Consider the following 22,352-nt stretch of genomic DNA (forward strand, 5'->3'; position numbering starts at 1 on the left):
TCATGAAATTTGTTTAGTGGTTTCTGAAGATATGTGGTGTGATGGCATTCATTCATACATATAAATAACTCGGGTGACATAGTAAGGACCAGGGGAGATAATCATGAAATTTGTTTAGTGGTCTCTGATATATCATGTGATGGCATCATTCATAAATATAAATCAATAACTCAGGTGACATAGTTAGGACCAGGGGAGATAATAAGAAGCCATATAAATTTATAGGTCCAGCCTTTAATCATCCATAAAAAATAGTATGAAAACAATCAAGACTATTACAAATAGGTTCAAACCTTCAACAACAAACAATTACTGTATAAAATCATTCACACAAAATTCAAGATTATTACAAGTACAGTAGTATGACCTCATTGAAATATTGTCACACAACTCTAATTTTCAACTTCTGCATCAAAGTATTTATCCACAATGCATTAGTTCGAAATGATGCCAAAACTATTTGTTAATAACAAGATAATGACTTTACAGTAATATACTATAAATATATATTAACTTTTGCTATTTTTGCAAATAAGAAATGGATTTTTATCATTATGAAACACCTATCACTTTTTAAAACTGCCATAGCCATAAATATGTACTTAAAAAAAATCTGTGAAAATTTATTCTTATAGAAAAAAGTGAAACCAGTGTTTAAAGAAAACCCTTGAAAAACCTGTAACCTGAGTAAACCAGACATGTTATGAAGTCCATTCAAGTTTCAATATGCTATGAACTTGTGTAAACTAGACACCTACCTCAACCAAAGAAAACCTTCAATCCAAAAACAAAAAAAATTGGATTAGACAGGTTTTACACTGTATATACACAAGTTGATTATTACAATTAAATCAGGTTAAATCAAATACTGAAAATCTCACACACACCCCCTTTTCTCCACATTTTAATGGACTTTATTTGTATGATGAGACCATGTTGGTTTCCTTTTCTCAATGAAAGCTTTGATTCCCTCCTGTCCATCTGTGATAGATAAATTCTCCACCATCACCTGTGATGTAAGTCTACAAAACAGACAATAATATATGTATTATTTCTAGTGAACTTTACTTCGCCGAGCGGATCGAGGTGGGTGCAATGAGATATCTTTTGTGGTAAAATTAGAGAAAAATTAAAGTTTCAATCTGAAACCGCCTAAATCTACTCGGAACAAACCATGTTTTGCAAATTTTAGAGCGGGGGCGTGCGCCCGCCACGCCCCGCCTGAATCGGCCCCTGATTTGACTAGTATGATATTTTCTTACTTGATTATATCCACATCAACTTTTGTGACATGATTAACATACATGTATTGAAGTTTGACTGGATAGAATTGTTTATATTTGACTAGACTGATTTCTATTTGACTGAATAAACACATTCCTATTTGCAGGACTGTAGAGACATATTTATCATGTTTGACAGGATTGTCATATTTCTATTATCTTTATTTGACACATTTTTCATATTGAGGGGAACATATTCCTATATATTTCTAATGATTTAAAAGAATTATGATAGATACATGTACATGTATATGACTAATTCACTAGTAAGTATATTCATACAAGCCTTGACCACATATTTCAATAAGTGTTTTAGTAGTATTTTTTTCCAAACTCAATCAATACACAGCTGAATTAGGAAGTCATAGAATGCACTGTTTTAACACCTGTACATAACCTATACTTCTTTCTCAAATTTTAAAATAAATTCTTGACTACAAGTAGATGCACAACAATCTTAAATTTTGTGTGAAAGAGTTAAATGTCTTGTTTTTGTATTTTATCATTACAACTTTTGGGTTATAGCACCAAATGTAAATTTGTTTGGATCTAGTTTTTTTTTCTCACAGTAGGACAGTAATAGTGGGGAAACAATGACAAAATATGAAAAATAATGCAATTTCAAATTAAGATAAAATCCTTGAGGAAACGGAAAAAAAAATATTGATACTGAAGGCTACCATTTTGCATGGTAAGGATCATTGATTTGTTTTTTTCTACTGGAGTACCTATTAAGATCAACCAATATTCAAGTTATGGCACAAAAAAAGTGTCTATGGACGACAACAGCACCATATGACCACAATTTTTTTTCAGGAAAAACTGGAAACAGTAATAAAGGATGCACATATTAGGGAATGTATGTTCACTTGTCATCTTAAATGTTTTATTTGGTAGGATATTTTTCAACCTCATGAAATTTGTTTAGTGGTTTCTGAAGATATGTGGTGTGATGGCATTCATTCATACATATAAATAACTCGGGTGACATAGTAAGGACCAGGGGAGATAATCATGAAATTTGTTTAGTGGTCTCTGATATATCATGTGATGGCATCATTCATAAATATAAATCAATAACTCAGGTGACATAGTTAGGACCAGGGGAGATAATAAGAAGCCATATAAATTTATAGGTCCAGCCTTTAATCATCCATAAAAAATAGTATGAAAACAATCAAGACTATTACAAATAGGTTCAAACCTTCAACAACAAACAATTACTGTATAAAATCATTCACACAAAATTCAAGATTATTACAAGTACAGTAGTATGACCTCATTGAAATATTGTCACACAACTCTAATTTTCAACTTCTGCATCAAAGTATTTATCCACAATGCATTAGTTCGAAATGATGCCAAAACTATTTGTTAATAACAAGATAATGACTTTACAGTAATATACTATAAATATATATTAACTTTTGCTATTTTTGCAAATAAGAAATGGATTTTTATCATTATGAAACACCTATCACTTTTTAAAACTGCCATAGCCATAAATATGTACTTAAAAAAAATCTGTGAAAATTTATTCTTATAGAAAAAAGTGAAACCAGTGTTTAAAGAAAACCCTTGAAAAACCTGTAACCTGAGTAAACCAGACATGTTATGAAGTCCATTCAAGTTTCAATATGCTATGAACTTGTGTAAACTAGACACCTACCTCAACCAAAGAAAACCTTCAATCCAAAAACAAAAAAAATTGGATTAGACAGGTTTTACACTGTATATTCACAAGTTGATTATTACAATTAAATCAGGTTAAATCAAATACTGAAAATCTCACACACACCCCCTTTTCTCCACATTTTAATGGACTTTATTTGTATGATGAGACCATGTTGGTTTCCTTTTCTCAATGAAAGCTTTGATTCCCTCCTGTCCATCTGTGATAGATAAATTCTCCACCATCACCTGTGATGTAAGTCTACAAAACAGACAATAATATATGTATTATTTCTAGTGAACTTTACTTCATAGGAGCATTACTCCCACAAAATTAAAAAAAAATTCCTGTTACTATTCACCACTACACATGTCCTATGTACCTACAATGTTTCATGAAATTCAGTTCAATGGTTTCAGAGAAGCAATGCTTACAAACCGCTTCAATGGTATATTTAATGGAATTTCCAACCTGAAAGTAGCATTACTCCCACAAAATTAGGTGGATCAAAAATTTCTAATACTACTCACAACTAATATCATGTTCTAACTATCTAGAAAGTTTCATGAAATTCTATGACATACCGTGGAAGTACTTATATTTGTTGGTACCAACTTTTTTGATTTAGGGAACAAGTATCAGATTCTTGAATTCCTGGATTTTACAACTCTATTATACAAGTGAATGGTAAATTTTCTCTTTATTGGAAATCAAATTTCATGGTTTACAGAAACCATGAAAATTGGAAACCCACAAATAATACTATTTTCACAGGAGTTTCCAAGGAGTTGCACTTACACAATTTAGAAACAGACATACAGAACAAAACAATTTATCTTCCCAACCAAAGTTGACATAGGGAAGGAGGCATAATATTTTAGATATTTTAAAATTTAATACAATATTAAATTTCAATTTTAACTCATTATAACTGATACATACTTGTAAGCTTCCTTCCTCTCTAGACTCATCTGTGCATAAAATGTTGCCTTACCCAAGGCTATTACACTTCTACTGGCCTGACTTATCTTCTCAGCTATTTTCATTGTCTAGAAATGGAAGGTACGAGTAATATAAGAATGACGGCAAAAGGGTTCATAAGTCTCCTTCAAGTTTTATTTTCTTTACCAGAATTTCCAATGTAGAATGTATTGAAATCCAATCACCAATCTGCATTTTATTGTTTACTTCAGAGATCTCGAAACTGCATTACAAATCTACTATTTATTGCTTTTCGTAACAATTTTATCATGTAGAATATATATTTGTCATATTTATTTATCATATTTATCAAATTTACAGTATTACAAATTTCAAAATACATAAAAAACTGAGGTTCCATTTCTTGTATTGCCCATGGTAGAACCTCTCAGTGCACATGGTAAAACTTCTCAGTGCCCATGGTAGAACCTCTCAATAAAGGATTTGGCTTCCCAAATCGATAGTTTTGGTTTTGAGTACAGTATTTCTTGTATATCATTAAATTTTGGAATTAGATCTTCCTTCCTGATGATGAGATGTTACTCCTTGAAACATGTGTACAGCATATCAAAATTTGCAATATATATTGTACTCTCATCTTTTTTTTTTTTTTTTTTTTTTTTTTACAAAAAAAGATGTTTTATTTTTAATACTGAACTCTACACTTTGTAAATGACAAAGTTCCACGAATTTGAATGATAAACAGGGATCCATTTTCATGAAACTGCAGTCATGTGACAAGACTTACATACTCTATAAAAGTAGAGTATCCCTGTACCTTATACCAGTACATGGAACAGTTTTGACTTTTAAATTCTAGGCACTTGGTCAGAAATTGAGGCTCCTGCACAGAATTCAGACCCACACTAATTTTAGCCCCTGTACTGCACCTCCTGCCTGGGGTCAATATAGTATTTTACCTCTTGTTCAAGTTTATCCTCTGGTACTACTTTGCTGACCAAACCATGTAACAAGGCATCTAAAATTGATGTTTATTATATCATTTTAGGTTGGTATTTTGTAAAGGGTTACGTGGCATCACAGAGTACAAAGTACTGTCTGTAACATCTAAAGTAATATATGTTCTCAGATGAAATAATTTTACCAATATACATGTACTTTTGAAAATTTCCTTAAAAACAGCAAATGTGGTACATGTATTACAAACAAGAAAAATCAAGCAATAATATTTTCACTATAAATGCAGAAAGACCTACAATGTGAATTTTCAACATTTGAATTATTCTTCATCATAAGAAATAATGAACAAGTTGGGCTGACAAATAAAAAGACTGCTCAATAGTAGATTGTTCAGAGGCCCAGTCACCACAAAACTTGAAACTTACTTCAAGTCTGCAAATATTCTTACTTTCAATGGCCATGGGATTTTATGACATCATAAATAGTATAGAATATACTCAGACCAAAGTAAATTTTAAAGTTTTGTATCAGTCAAATTAAACTTTTATGGATGTTGTGTACCTTGGTGGTAAGACTTACCTTGAGCAGAAATTGGTTCTCCTGTAAACAACATCTCCATGGCAACCTTCCTCGGTACAGCTCTTCCTACAGCTACAGCAGGAGTTGAACAGAACAGCCCAACATTCACTCTAAAATAACAGTGTTCTCCCCACAATTTTTGCATAGCACTGTATTCAGGGCATGTGACACGACATTAATAAGTCCCTTGACTAGAAGAGCCACTTTGTATTTTATGTATTATTTTAAAATTAATCTGTGTATTCAAAATGTACTTTGCTGTTTACATTTATACGAATTATTCATGGGTAAATACTTTACCATTGCACTTCAATTGCAGTAATTATAACTTGATAGTTTTTTATTTTTATTTTTTATATTTTACACAAATATTATGATAAGTAATTTTCCATAAACATTTCCTCTAATTCATACACACTCAGAGATCATCGATGTTTCACATGCAAATTTTTGCTGACAGCAGACCCACTGGAAATTAAAATTTTCCTTTTGTTTTGGGCCTGTTTTGAATGAGATATTCACTTGATTAAGAGCATTCTCTATTAAACTCTTTTTCTAGTCTTTCTGACTTTCAATATGTTTATAAATCTAGAATTATCAAACAGGAATATGTACTATACTACTCGGATCTTAAAATTCATTTTGCCAATATTTCAGGAAGTCAGTCATTTGGAGCTGACATAGTTGCCAGAAAAAAAAACAAATCATATTCATGTTAATTAAGGTAGACACACTAGTTGTTTGGTTTTGTTTGCCTGTTTTTTTTTAATCATTAATATGTTAAGGGAGAAACCATTTGATTTTTAAGGGGAGCTAGGATAAAATTTTTCATCCTGGATATTGTTTTATGTGTTTAGACTATTTCTTCCAACATATGCATCCTACCTTTTTTTTTACCCAAATGGTCATCCAGGATTTTTTTCCAAACTACCATCCTGCCTTTTTCAAATTTAATCCTAGCCCCCCAATAAAAATCAGATGGTTGCTCCCTATAACGAAGTTTTTTTAATGACAGAACTTTCATCACACCTGTGGTACTATTTTTAGACTTTTACTAGCTGTTTCTTAACTGATTTACCCATCAAAAACCATGTGTGGATGATATACAACAACTTAGCAATGATAACAAAAGATGGCCATTTCCCTTTTTCTTTAAAGTTTTCAAGGTATTTAGGAAGTATCTGATGTAATAAATATTGTTTTTGGAATTTAATATGTCCTTTTATAAGGTAAATCAGTTTCTAAATGTTGAAAACATCTTGTGATTATGCAACATTCAACCTTGGATTTATAAATAGACACATGCTTCAGGGATGAGTTACCTTTGATCATGGTCAATTTTGATTGGTTCAATATATAGATATTTGTATCTGATGGACACCTTCCTTAAAATTAATTTGTGTTCAGGTGGTGTGACCGATGCGGTCATGACTTTCTTGGTAGTGTGCTAGTGCTCTTATGTTCCCAGTATAGAAGACCAGGGGTAAATCCAGGATTTCGAGTTTGGTGGGGAGAAATAAATAGAATTAAAGGCTGAGCAAAGCAAGAAAATCTTTGAGGTCATTATTTGTGGAAAACAAAGATTTTTTGCTAAAACAATTTTTCCCCAATTTTGTGATACTGTAGAATCTGATAGCAATTTGATAATCATATGTAAATACCGGCTTGCTAACATATGATTATCATGTGTACCGGTAAGTGAAATAATATGATTATCATGTGATAATACATGATAAACATATGTAAACTGACACATATGTTTGATTCATGAAAATTATATGTTGCACTACACATGATTCTAATTTGTGGCACATTTGGTTGTGTTATTGTTTTTCCCAGATATATGTAGGTACAATGGCAAGACAAAAATCGGCAACTGATTTGTATATCGATCAATCCGGAAGATTGATTTTTTTTACATCATTTAAAGACTTGCATAAATTGAATTTGATCAAAAGAACCTGCTTTAATAGGCAAGGATGTGGTACAAGGAAACAATAAGGACCAGCAAAATGACACAATCATAGGCAAATATGCAGTAAAATAAAGTATTATTACTGTAAAATTGAGATATGTAAAGGCAGATATCCATGTATCCCAGGTAACTAATACCAAGCAGGTATAAAACTCACCCAGGAGTGGCAAACTGAGCCTCTTCTGATGCCACAGCTATGTCACATGTAGCTACCAGCTGACAACCTGCTGCTGTGGCAAGACCTGCAAATACAAATGGTAGATCCAAAAAGAAACCAAATAACCCTTTGGCCTGCCAGATTGCCCCCCCCCCCCATTTTTTTAAATATTTGATCCAACACTATTTCATGTCAACCATCTTATAAAGTTTCAAACCTTTGGTCACTGGTCACCATTTAATGGAAATCAAAGTTAGATGTTCTTTCATTTATCATTAATGCACAGTGTGGATATCGCTGTCAAAGTATTACCGTACAGCAAATTAAAAAAGGTAAACAGCTGTTATTTCTACAGTTTTTGTCCAACCATACTTTCCTGACAATATTCACATTCCCATATGAAAATCTAACACTTGATTGAGTTTCATTACAACCCTGCAAGTTGTTTAGTAGTTGCGGTCAATACATAAGACCAAGTTTTTCTGAAAAATGCTGAAGTTCCAATGGTCATCAGATCTACAATTTTTGTCCTTGCATAAATTCCTGACAATATGCACATCCCACATTGGTAATTTAACACCCCATTAAGTTTCATAACAATCCTGAGAAGTGATGCATATAAGGCATGATACAGTTTTGCACAGATGTTTCATGTATTTCTAATTATAAACACTTTAAAGCTTTAATACAGTTGTATATAAAACATTCCCTGAATATGAGGTTACAGACCACCAATTCAACCAATGAGCATTTGGAACGTACGCAAAAATAGTCCTACGCAGAAATTACCCCTGTTCCTCATAGTGCTGTGAAAAAAGTTCTCATCTTATTTAAAAAATTTAAACAGTTTCTGAAAGGAAAAACATTTCTGTACATTTTATAGGTGCATTTTGCTTCTTGTGATGTGAAGCCTAATCTCCATAATGATTTTTAAATATACCCCTATCTTGTGAAAACACTGGGATTTCCCATGCTATTTATAGACCCTTCACTTCCGGTGACCAGTACTGCACTGCAAGTCTGCTAACCCCACATGCCATTCTGAGGATTGTGAGCTGACATATGTAGAATCATGCTGATATATAGTCCTCTGCAGGTTAAAGTTAAGGTAAAGTCCAGAGAAGCCATTGAATATTGTGAAATTAGCATAGAAGCCTATGGAAAGTGGAATTAGTGGTTTTTAGCCTTAAGCTGAAGCCATGGCAAAATGAAAAGTTTTTTGAAATAGCTTTAAACTACTTGAAGATCTTATTAACTTTGCCATGAGAGGAATACACTACAAAAATCCTTCAAAATATGCATTTTTTTAAGTTATAGGTCCAAATTATTGAAAATTGGTCTTTTTGGCTGATTTTTATGTCCTATCTTGTAAAAAGTGTAGAAAATTTAGTAAAAATATCAAATATTAAACTTTGAGGGCTATATTCACCTAAATATGGTGGTAATAAGCACTTGAAATCAAGTTTTGTGTAGATTTGAGCAAAAATTAGGTTAGAAATGAGGAAAAACTCACTTTCATTACTGCGGTTAAGGCCATATCAGCATTCCCCTATGGCAACATGGAAAATCCATTATTGAGTACTTTTTTTGCTTTAGGTGCCTTTTACTGGTCATGTTTTAATGTGAAAACACTGTATTTACAAATTTAAAGCCAAAGATATCACCTTTTGTGAAAATTTAAAGATTTAGGATTTTTGACATGTGATCAAGAAAAAGGGGGAGGCATGTCAGAAATAATTTTTTAAAAATAGACCAATTTCTCAGAAAATGATTACTTTTAAAACTATTTCTTCATTAATATTGTTAAAAAACAAGTTGTGATTGATATTTTTTATTTGAAAAGTCAGAAAAAGTTCTTTGCAAATATTTAATGCATTTAAGTATGGTAGAATATTGTCACTTTTTTGCTCGCACAACTTGGTTACCCTATATTTAAAAATCAAATATTTAAAAAAGTGCTTGTCACATTTCACTGAAACTTTGCAAATGCATTCAGTATGTGTGTAGGAAGATACCTGTATAGTTATTTATTTTTTCTAAGACAAAAAGTGACTCTTTAGGTTACAGACCACCAATTCAACCAATGAGCATTTGGAACGTACGCAAAAATAGTCCTACGCAGAAATTACCCCTGTTCCTCATAGTGCTGTGAAAAAAGTTCTCATCTTATTTAAAAAATTTAAACAGTTTCTGAAAGGAAAAACATTTCTGTACATTTTATAGGTGCATTTTGCTTCTTGTGATGTGAAGCCTAATCTCCATAATGATTTTTAAATATACCCCTATCTTGTGAAAACACTGGGATTTCCCATGCTATTTATAGACCCTTCACTTCCGGTGACCAGTACTGCACTGCAAGTCTGCTAACCCCACATGCCATTCTGAGGATTGTGAGCTGACATATGTAGAATCATGCTGATATATAGTCCTCTGCAGGTTAAAGTTAAGGTAAAGTCCAGAGAAGCCATTGAATATTGTGAAATTAGCATAGAAGCCTATGGAAAGTGGAATTAGTGGTTTTTAGCCTATGAAATGATTTCTTTCCAAGTGATTTATTGAGTGATGTCAACCAAGATTCCATGAGATTTGTAAAAAAAATCTCCATCAACATTTCTGAACCACATAAAAAACAATGGTAGAAAGTACAAAGAACAACAAAAGAATTGCAGGTCATATTTTTGATCACCTGTATTGCATTACCTCCCCTTCCAGTTAATTTGTTTGTTTGTTTGTTGGGGTTTAACGTCCGAGCAGCAATATTTCAGCTATATTCAGACAATGAACATGAAATGGATGATAAAATGAACATGAAATGAAAAAAAAGGATGGGTCACAAGGATAATAGGGTCGACAAATTTTGATTGCCACTGGAAAAGGGGGGATGGGTAAGGTCGGGCAATTTAGCCTCCTGTGGCGGAGCGCAAAGGTTCCTACTCCTATCGAATACCACAGCAGGGTTCTTTAACGTGCGAGGAACGTGGCATCTTTCCCAACACGGTGCACCACTATGGTTTGCAGTCAGGTTTTCCGTATTATAGCGTGACAACCCCAGCATGTAACACGCCAGGGGTACCCCAGTCCACCACCTGGGGCACACATCCCAGTTGCTCTGTGGGCAGAGCGCCTAGCCCCCGGCTAAGTTTCTGAGCACTATTTAGTCGCCTTTTACGACAAGCTTAGCGCTGCTGCAGGCCTATTCTTTTAACACCCGGACCTGCACAGGGCCTCTTCCGGTTAAAACTTACCTGAAACTTCTGCTATCACTGGAACAGGCAAGTCCTAAAAGTATTGAAACTACTCATGTTATACATTGTGTATTAATTACCAACTAATTATCTATTATTAAATCTGAAACGATTCCACTATTAAACAGGCCATACCCAGTCATACCCAGTTCCAGGCTAAGGACTCTTACAGTACCAATCCATGTAATCAATGTTTTGCTAGAGGATTTTCTACTGCAGATATAGTTGTCCTTGAAACATTTAACTTTGGTGAAACTGTCTCAATAATCAGGAGATGTTGTTCATTAATGTCTGTGTCATTATTTTATTTTTGGGTGTTTATTTTGAAGAACTGTCATCATTATCTTATTGTGAATTTATTACTTTTGTTGCCTTTCAGAGCACACTTAAAGGTGTGTTTACACTTGTTGGAAGACCTTTTGGTGATCTCTGTATTTAGGTTCAACGATGCTGTACTTGTTGTGTTTCCCCATATTTGTTCTGTTTTCTGTTGATGGTCTTAAAATCATACTTGTAGGTTTCTACTGCTATAGAACTCTGCATCCTGAAGATAGACCATGGGTCAAACATTCTTGTCATGAAATACATGTAACTGCCATAGGAAGTTAAACCATAAACAATCAGTCAACTTTTATGGGCAATCACTGATTTCTAACTGTGTTCACTGGATACCAGTATTATGTTAATCAAATCAGACAAGTTAGACATAGGAGGGTCTGTTTGATTGGTCAAACATTCTTGCCCTAAAATGCATGAATATCTGTCACAATCACCCAATCACTCATTTAAACCATCAATTAATCAACTTTGATAGATAATTACTAATATCTATGATTGTGTCCTCTAGATACCTGTATCATGTTCATCAAATCAGAACAGTTCTGGAATACTTCAATGTGATGTTGTCGGCCATCTTCACTTTTCTAAAACAAAAAATGAAACTTTTAAATTAAACTGTTTATTGTACATTGAATCCTGTCTAATCCTAACCCCTTCCCGACTTTAGACAAGTGTTTTCAGACTTAAGACAAATGTTTTCAGACTTAAGACAAGATTTTTTCATGTTATACAAAGTACTTTAGACAAATGTTTTTTGACTTTAGACACGTGTTTTTGGATTCAAGATAAGTGTTTTTTGACTTTAGACATATGTTTTCACACTTTAGACAAATGTTTTCAGACTTTAGACAAGTGTTTTTGAATTCCAGATAAGTGTTCTTTGACAATACTCAGCTGACGAAAAAAAAATCTGCAATCGGGACTGTTGATTACACTATCAAAACAAAAGCCATAACAGTAAAATCCTAACAAAGGAATTCTGCTTTAAAAATCAATTCAGAATACAATAAAATTTTGAGCACTTAATTTGAAGTTTCATACCTTTTACTGCAGATGTAAACATTTTTTTTATTTGCAAAACAGAAAATTACATTAAACCTAAAGCACGTTGCACATGAATTCATAATAAAACAAGATGCTGAATTATCGTGATCAAGCATCACCGATCATTATTCAGTGACAGATGAGGAGAGAAGATTCTCCCCTCTTTTGAAAGTTTTGTCTATTTCATGCAAAATTTGTGCAAAACTGAACAAATAATAGCCTAGAACCACTCACCCCATTTGTTCTAGATGAGCCACTACATCAAGAACTGAGGTTAAATAAATGGATGGACAAACTGATTCACTTTTGCCATCTAATAAACATAGTCATAACTAAAATTGTCTCTGTTTTAGTAGTTTAAAAAAAGACACATTTACAAGGAAGACTGAAAATATCACCACAACACAACACAAAAAAAAAAAAATATATATATAAATATTACAAATTTCTGTACACGTGTTTTCAGGAGTTATCTCTCATCAGCAGTATTATAACCATAGACTAACAATGGCTGAGATATTACAGAAAAATATTATCAATTTTACACACCAACTCTTTCAAGTCATGGCCTGCTGAGAAAACTTTTCCTGTTGCCGTTAGTATAATGGCACTTAGATTGTTTAAATCTCTTGTTAAATCATCCTGTAATCTCTTCAACATCGAGAGTGATAAGGCATTTCTGTAAAAAATAAAACGGCACATATTAAATCTGGGCACTGCTTCCCATGTCAAAAGGTAAACAGAAACAAATTATACAGTACCTGAACCAATCTATAGAACTATAAATACAACGGGTCATTGATCATCAATCAGCTCCCAATCAGTCACTGATCCATCAGACCGATCTGTTTAACCAGGATTGCATCAGGTGACAACGATTCTGTTACTTCTGTCAAACCTTACATTACTAAAGGCAATAGATTTAAACATCAATTAATTATTTTTACATTTCTTTTATTACGTACAAAATAAAATGCATGGATTTTAAATCTTAAATTTAAAATAAATTTTAAATGGTATTTCACTGGATTCGTTTCAATTCTGAAATGCACAAGAACCAAGCATACATGTTTGTCATTTTTCATAATAAAACTGTGATCAGATCAGTCAACAGTCATCTGTTACTGATCTGTCAGCAATCTATAAATCATCAGTCATCGGTCAGTCAAATAATTACATAAATCAGTTCAGAGACTGTTAAAAAATTCTGAGAATGGGCCTGTGGTGACTAAGACTTGTTATGTGATCACTAACAGTTTCTGAATAAGAAATAAAAGTGATGTGGGTGAATTTTTGACATCCATGAATCACCTCCTGTCTGATTTTTTATAAAGACTGGTGATACATGTTGTCAAACCTAAGTAGCTCGAACTGCAAGGGACCATTGGAATGTGTTCGAGTTATCGGAGTTCGAGAAATTGAAGTTCGTAGATTTCCAGATATTTTTTGTTGCCGGCCCGAGTTCGACTTTATCGTTAAAAATTATTTACTTCCTACTAAGTTTGGTTAGGTCTATGATATTTTTCATTCATTTTTGGAAGATTATGTTGATTTGTTGACATTAAAAATGATGTGTTAAAAAAACTTTCAGAGTTGGAGTTCCTTGGTCAATAATTTGTTGACATTAAATTTTCTTTTATACTTTCATTGTGCCAACTTCGGAACATTCTCGAACTTCAATCAGTATTTTATTATATTAAAACTATCCAATTCGTGAATACTTAAATATTACCTGTAATTAACTAAAATGACTTTTTGAGTAATTATAGGGTTTCAGTTTTCACACCTGTTATTACCCAAGCTGACAAAATGGCTGACGAGACTTAGTGAGGGTTATTCTGTTAAGATTTATTACCTAACGGACCGACTAGTCAGTTCAAGTGTTCAAGAAATCCAACATTAGAAAAATCCAAGGTTATTTACGTTGATTATATAGGAGAAAAATTTTGAACTTGAAACTGTGTTCGAGAAATACTGGGTGTTTGAGCCATCCGAGTTCGAGCAAGTGAAGTTCGATTGAATTGTAAGAATTTGTGGTAGTTTTTAGTTAACTGCTTGAGGATACTTCCCGAGTTTATACTTCCCTATTGGCTGAATAAAATATCTCACTTACTCTTTACCTGGAAAACCACAAAACTGTAACATCTGACATTACCTCTTTTTTGGATCATTCAGACATATTTTCCTGATTCCATTAGTGTCAGTACAGATTGTTAATGGCTGACTCTGTGCTTGTAATCTTGAGGTAGAGAAATATCTTCTATAAACCTTGAATAGGTAACATGATAAAATATATATTCCAGGTATACATATTTCTAACTGTATTGAAATATTACACATTTTTTATCTAAAAGATTGATTGATTGATTGTTGGGGTTTAACGTCCGAGCAGCAATATTTCAACTACCGTATATACTCGCCTATAAGTCGATTCGCCTATAAGTCTGACCCCTTTCTCAGCTCAAAAATCGAGCATTTTAGTATTGACTCTCTTGTAAGTCGGTACCAGATCCGACCACTGTGACTGGTCAGAAACTTTCCTCAAAGCAGGCTATTTTGACGATGTTCTGGTTGAAAATTTGTTACATATTTCGATGTATTTTATATTTCTGTGTGATGTAGTTCATGAATTTTGTTTGTATAAATTGTAGAATGTTTATTTTATATGGATTCTGTTATGACTGTTTTCATCAATAAAATATATTACAGCAGCAACGTTTTTGTTTTTATTTCAACAAATACATTTTGTGTATCGGTAAGTATTTACCTGTAAGCATAAATTACATATAAAGGTGTGACTAATAATCGACTTTTATAAATGAACAGGAAAGGATAACTATGTACTCTATACGATCGTACACATGTTTTTATATTCAGGCAATGAACATGAAGTGGGTGATAAAATGAACATAAAATGATGATGAAATGAAAAATGTGATGGGACAACAGTGAGTGATACATCAGGATGGTTTCGGGGTCGCGCGATTATGCTACTCTTTTATAAAACATTTGGGAAAAAAATAAGTGGCAAATGACAGCATGGAACCCCTTTCTTTATATAAGTTTCTTGATCGGAACCTCTGCCCCCTTTTTGTAAATATTTGGATCCGCCAGGGCCTGCATGAAATATCAGAAGACAGCTTCAGCATTCCGACTATTTACAGCCTTGCAGGATTTTCATTTCTATCTATTATGCAGCTAAAAATGAATAGACAACTATAATATATCAACACTGAACGACTGATTGCTTAGAAATAAACAGGCACTGATAAGAGATTAGGAGATTAGAGGTAAAATATTTTTGATTGGCCCGTTATTATAATCCTAATTAATCAAGTTGTTTACTGGCGTAAATAACATGGAATTAAATTTGCTATATCAGAAATACTCATAAAGTCGACCTAACTATCTGCATTTGAACCTAAATGGAGTATGCCAAAGGGACTATTTTCCTGTGGTAGTGTAAGATAATTGCAGATGCTATCAGGCTTTACAAATCTAAAGGCTCTGGAGACTGCTATATCAATTCTGATCTTCGATCTAAATTGATAATAAGGTGTAAAAATAACTGTGCCTCCCCAGTCTTTATACTGGTTTAACTTAAACCCTACAAGATTACACTTGACATATGCATAGTGGGGAGAGAAATAATTCAGGAATTTAGTTATATATTAATTATAAAACTGAAAAAATGATAATTACAAATTTATGATGAAAATACTGAAGAAGGGTGTTTTCTCAAAACACTATAATATGATAAAAAGTCAAAATTGACCTGCAAAAATCAATAAGTACTTATTATTTATCAGTAATTGCCACGGAGAAAACTGATAAAATTAGTCAACTTCTAACAGTTAATTAAGTATTTCTAACCCATTATTATGTAATAAATATCATACCATTTTAAAGAAGTTTATTTAATCTTCCAATTGGTAGTAAATGCATACGGTTAAACGAACAGAAAGACACAATGATGAACAGCTTACTGGTGTATAGTTTAGGAAAATGAAAATTTTGATATTTCTTTCTCAAGGCATAGGCACATTCATTTAGTCACCATTTTATTGTTATTCAAAGCACATTTATTGCCATTCAACAGATTTTTTCTCTCTCATATGATATCAATTTCATTTTAATAAATGCAAACACAAACATTCAATGACATATCATGCTTAATGTACCTTTATAAAAGTGATTTTTTTGCTTATTTTTCTAAAAAGACCTAATTTTAAAATAGTAAATATTTATATTCCTCTCATTTTAAAAAAAATGAAGAAATGTATGTTACCATTCTCCAATCTTTTATCTTTAATTTGGGATATTACTAATAAATTTCCACAGTCGTTTTTACATGTGCCCCTAGCAAAGTAAAGGCCTAAATTTAAATATTGATTGTTTGCTATAACCCAACCGAACCTCACAAATCCGTGTGACTGACAAAATGTTATTGATCCTAAATCATAGAAATTTTATTTTAATATCGTTCATGATCAGGAATGTGTGACAGGTCTTGCTCAGGTACCAATTTGACTTCCGATCAAGATCGACTACACGCTTCAATCCAACATTATAAATCTCTTTCAAATCAAGTGTTTCAGGTGTCAGGTTTCATCAATCGCATGGTCACTGGCATGTTTGTTGATACATTTCCAGGAGGGAGAAGTTATTTTTACTATCTCCCCTTCTGTCCACCTGAAAATGGCAACAAAAACAAAGATCCTGGTTGTTAACGGGATGTTTAAGTTCAATAGTTCATGGGACGACATCCTTCAATCATGTGACCAATGATGATGAAATAATGAAGAAAACTGATACTCAGTAGTGTCTGAGACTGTCACAGTTTCTAATAAAAATGAGACGGAAACATTTAAACCAGACCCTGCCAAACCGATATCTGTCTTGAAAAATTATGACAGTAACTTAAAGTATGTTGCTTCTCCGTAAACAGAGACTCTGAACATGATACAGGTGTTTCTAACATAACTGCCACCAGAAGAGACACAAATACTGTATTGAAGCAGAATATAAATCAGCAGTCACAGGTAACAAAAAAACCTCCAAAACTGAGAAAAAATAGACAAAATGATTGGTTGGCACTACTTAATAAATTAAAATAAATATAGCCTTCCCAAATCTATCTCTAGTTGCAATGAATATGCCCCTTAAGGATAAGGGGGGGCTGCTCCACTCATTGCGATAGTTCTTTCTCAAACAAAAGCTAAATTATGTGGCCTGTTCGAACTTTTACATGACATTGTATGTTCTACAAATACATTTGTTTTTACCCTTGTATGTAAAGCTTTTCAACAAAATACTAAATACCGGTGTTGTTCCTAAAATTTGGACTCTGGGAATCATTTTACCTATTTATAAAAACAAAGGTGATCCCCTGAATCCAGATTCATATAGAGGTATAACCCTGGTATCGTCAATGGGCAAACTTTTTACTGCTGTTTTAAACAACAGATTGGCAAAATATGCTGATTTATTTGACGTTATTCCTGACGCACAAGCAGGCTTTAGGAAGGGATACTCAACTCCTGATAACATTTTCTGTTTGCATGTTTTGACCGAACTATATATGTCATTTGGTAAAAAATTATACTGTGCCTTTATAGATTTTAAAAAGGCATTCGATACGGTATGGAGACTTGGGTTATGGCAAAAATAGGTACAAAAGGGTGTTAGTGGTAAAATACTTAATGTGATTTACAGTATGTATAATAGCATTAAGTCATGTGTTAAGCAAGGGGGTGATATATCTGAATTTTTTTCGTGTGACCTTGGAGTAAGACAAGGCGAAAATTTATCGCCTTTCTTATTTTCTATTTTTCTCTCAGATTTGGAAGACTTTTTGAATGCCAATAATATTACAGGCCTTCAAAAAGTTTCAGAAAAATGCCAGGACCATCTAGGAGTCTTCATATCAATTTTTGTGTTACTTTACGCGGACGATACTATACTGTTAGCTCAATCTGCGGAAGATTTACAAATTCGTCTTATAGTTTTTGAAGATTTTTGTTCTCAATGGAAATTGTCAGTTAATACTGACAAATCAAAGGTATTGATATTTTCGAAAAGGAAAAATAGAAATGTATTCAATTTTGAATTATATGGTTCAAATTTAGAAATAGTGAATTTTTATTCATATCTTGGTGTACTTGTTAATTATAATGGTAGATTTACATTAGCAAAAAAGAAACTAGTTGAACAAGCACAAAAAGCTCTGTTTGCTTTGTACAGAAAAATTAGAAATATTTCGATACCCATTGATCTGCAGCTTAAATTATTTGATTCATTGATTACACCGATTTTATTATATTCATGTGAGATCTGGGGTTTTGAAAATATAGATATTTTGGAAAAAGTTCAACTTGGCTTTCTTAAAAGAGTATTATCTATCAGGTCGAGTACACCCAACTTTATGACATATGGTGAAACAGGTAGATTTCCTTTAGAGATTTTTATTAAGTTACGAATGTTGAATTTTTGGTCTAGACTACTGACAAATGAAACAAAATTATCAAGTATTATGTATCAATTGTTGCATAATATGCATCAAACAGGCATGTGTAACTCAAATTGGGTCAATTATTTAAAGTCAATATTAGATGATACAGGTTTAAGCTATGTATGGAATAGTCAATGTGTATTGAGTAGTTTTGATGTAAAAATATGTGTAAAACAAATATTATGTGATTAGTTTATCCACAAGTGGCATAGTGACATTGACAACTCATCTAGAGGACAGTTTTATGCATTATTTAAAAATGATTTTTGTCTAGAAAAATATTTGTTAAAATTGAACAAAAACAGAAGAATTTTTATAAGTAAAATAAGATGTTCAAATGTGAAATTTCCAATCGAGACTGGTCGTTGGAATTGTATTCCAAAAGAAAATCGTTCGTTTCATCTGTGTGAAACTGAATCCATTGGAAATGAATTCCATTATCTGTTTATTTGTCCACATGTAGAAATTAAACAGTTAAGAATTAAATACATACCTCAATATTTTATAACAAATTCAAGCTATGAAAAAATGAAAGGTATGCTTTCACTTTGTAATGTGAGAGTTTTGAATAATTTGGCCATTTTTATACGAAAAATAATTTCATACCTATAAGGAAGATTGTTGTGAACAATATGTATGTACAGTTTATGTATTATATGTTTGTTTGAAATTTGCCATTGTATTGTTTATGTATTATATATGTATGCCTCTTGTTACAGTGTAATCTGTCTAGAGTGAAATAAAAACTTGAAACAAAATATATATGAATTTCCAAGGATGGCATATCTATATTTGAAGGTGCCAGGGGTCACATAGGTAGTTCAAACCTCCCCTCTGAACTTGTTAATTCTTTCCTCTCGCCTGGGTTCCAAACACCTTTTATCAAATTTCCTGTTTTTAAGGGGTAAGTAGTTTCCGATTCCTGTCCTGTCATTCCAACTTTCTGGCCCTTTTTGTTGTGACTTGGCAAAGATTTGTCATATTCAATTTTTTTTGTTGCCCAATAGTGATAAAGATATGAGATTTGATTTAAATTATCACAATTTGTCAGATACTGAATTTATTGTGTAAAGATAAAGACTGTTCCAGAAATATTCAAATTGGGAGACAATGAGTCATTTTTTTATAAAAAAAAACCATTAAACCTGGCACCCTGCATAAGTTATTATTTTCACAGGTAATTCTTCCTATAGTTAAAATGAAACCCCACCACCTAAGGTTTGTTGTGTAAGTGTCCAATCCCAGCTTGAATATTTCAGGTATAGGTCTAGTCAATTTCTAGATACATTCTAGTCAGTGTTAAATACAATGTTTTGAATACATTCTATTGACAGTCTTTATTACATTTTTTAATACAATCTAGTCAGTGTTGATTTATACTCTGTCTAGTCATAAGCAGATTATTTAGATCCAAATTTATTTTCTGTCTTTTTTTAAATGATTTCACATTGTAGTCAATGTTCATGTTACCATTGATAATAATTAAGTGAGAACATAAAATGTTTCTTCTGATTCAATGTATACACAACATTTCCCATGCTGATCAAATAAAATATTTCCCTACCAACCTACCCACCACTCTCAAGTTACAGTCAGGTTATACTAGCAAACAATATTTTAAGGCTGGCCTATCCTATTTTAACAGAGAAAATAGATTATTACAAGTGACTTCTCCCTCTAATATACACTCCCTGATCAATGTCAATGAAAAAAAAAACACCCTTTTTTTAACTCTGCCTAACCTTCATATTTGGTTATATCCAATTCACAAGAGACAGATGGACTGGGGGGATTCTAAGATACATAACATATATCCTAATGATTGTTTTGAAAGCATGACCTTATTATGGCCTAAGTCCATTCACCTTGATTATCATGGGGATAAGGAGTAGACTTTAATTAAAGGAAATTTCTCATGTTGGGGTCAGGAACACTCATAGGATCCAAATTCATGGGTCATTTAAAATCTTGATAGAGTTAACCTTTGATCCTTGAGTACTGACATCCTTAACCTTTATATTTGCAGGAGTCTATAGCCGAAAAACGAGGTCATTAAAATACGTCTTAGTTCGCTTACGGCTTGGTCTCATTGACTCCGATATTAGATATTGTTTAGAAAACCCGCTTAAAACTAGCATTTGGGAAAATAGACATTGCAGTCGTTGAAAACAGTCGCTGTCATTGATAAAGTAGTTAGGAAGGTTAGATAAAATCACCTGAATCGTGACCTGTGGTAATTTTTGTTTACCCGCCATTATGCCATTCGGATATTCTCTAATATCAAAATTACGTCTCGCCAACCCCGCAACCGTTGTAATTCGACCATTATCATTTCCTATATGACCGTTTTTGTTTGTTTGTTTTTGTTTTATTTTTTTTCATAATTCAATTTTCCACTCAATCAATCAACATCTTTTTTTTAAACTGGGAGAAAACATTTAAAACTTCTAAGTCGCTAATCATCAAATTAAATATTCCATGCCACGAATTCAATTCCCTATTAAACTTAACTCCAAATCAATGCAGTGGTTTTCTCATTTTCAACATAAACCCTGGCGTAGATCTGTATTACTCCTACAACGTAAGAGGTTGAAATTCCGTTCCTCCATACCTCAACCGCTTACTTCCGAGCGTCATATTGCATACTACTCGTTCCGATGTTCTCTGAAATCGGCAGAATTATAGTAAAATATGTGCCATTTAAAACATTAATACAGTTTCTTTACAATAACAAGGGAGAATGTGACTAAACTGAAGAAAAACAAATGACCTACCTGATGAGAAAATCTAGCAATCCTTAGGATGGCATAAAGTCAGAAAATAGCTTGCCAGACAACCTCTAGCACTGCTGGAGTATACGTAAGATATGTATGAACCTAGTTCTCAAGCGTATTCCTTTTCTGAAAATATACACATTTTAGACCCGAATGTTTCTCAATCAAAACAACTCGGAGACTAGGCGTATCTCAGCTATATTACAGAAAATTCAGTGCTAATCGATCATTTCATCTTTTAATTTAAATCTTCGCGCGATTTCATACAAGTAAAAAACACACGAACAGTGTAGAACACATGTATATATATACGTATAGTATTTAAGAGGTACATTTTGACCTCGTATGAAGCCAGAATTGACGGTTCTATGGCACAGATCAGCAGCATAACGATGTGTAGGATTATATAATTATGCAAATTATATATCAATGTACAGTACTGAAACATTAAGTTAGAGTGCAGTAAGTTGCCAATAATATTAACAAATTAAAAACTCTGTAATCTACCGTCTTTGTACTGGACTCCTAACCGTCCATAAGAATCAATACAAACAACGCTACGTATTTGGATCTGCCAAATGTACCACTAATTAAACCTCTTTCAAAACTTTTAACTTCTATATTATAGCTACCTGTGAAGGTCTCCAGTCATACAACGACTCTTGTTACTCTCGTAGTGATATTGATTCAATGTGGATCCTGAAAAAATCGAAGGATCTTCTGGAAACTCTCAATTCAAGATATTATCAGAATACAGTAGCATTAAAACCAAGGAGTTAAATATATTCTATATATAAAGTCCTTGATTAAAACCTTTGATTTTTTCAACCCTTTATACTTCCATAGACCTGTAAATAATTATAGGTCTCTG

General features: G+C 32.7%; 1 protein-coding gene across 2 annotated transcripts; it reads right to left on the reverse strand.

Moving 5' to 3' along the window:
• Window positions 1–214: 214 nt before the first annotated feature.
• On the reverse strand, window positions 215–21,002 carry LOC148597674 (enoyl-CoA hydratase domain-containing protein 3, mitochondrial-like). Of its 2 annotated transcripts, XM_088561698.1 has the most exons (11): window positions 20,924–21,002; window positions 14,352–14,464; window positions 12,746–12,875; window positions 11,665–11,736; window positions 10,814–10,847; window positions 7,569–7,653; window positions 5,437–5,546; window positions 4,857–4,915; window positions 3,898–4,004; window positions 3,082–3,216; window positions 215–1,022 (listed from the first exon to the last, which is right to left on the reverse strand). In XM_088561698.1, exons 1-10 carry the CDS (start codon window positions 20,960–20,962, stop codon window positions 3,099–3,101), a joined length of 867 nt encoding a protein of 288 aa, XP_088417824.1. In that variant the 5' UTR covers window positions 20,963–21,002; the 3' UTR covers window positions 215–1,022; window positions 3,082–3,098. The 2 variants fall into 2 exon arrangements, with proteins under 2 accessions (XP_088417824.1, XP_088417823.1); XM_088561697.1 differs by lacking the exon at window positions 215–1,022 and having other exon boundaries at window positions 2,409–3,216.
• Between the last annotated feature and the right edge of the window lie 1,350 nt (window positions 21,003–22,352).

The sequence above is a fragment of the Perna viridis genome, chromosome 14 (assembly GCF_037379345.1).
Source record: "Perna viridis isolate PV_CMFRI_1.1 ecotype Kerala chromosome 14, ASM3737934v1, whole genome shotgun sequence".
In the NCBI taxonomy this organism is placed as follows: Eukaryota; Metazoa; Mollusca; class Bivalvia; order Mytilida; family Mytilidae; genus Perna; species Perna viridis.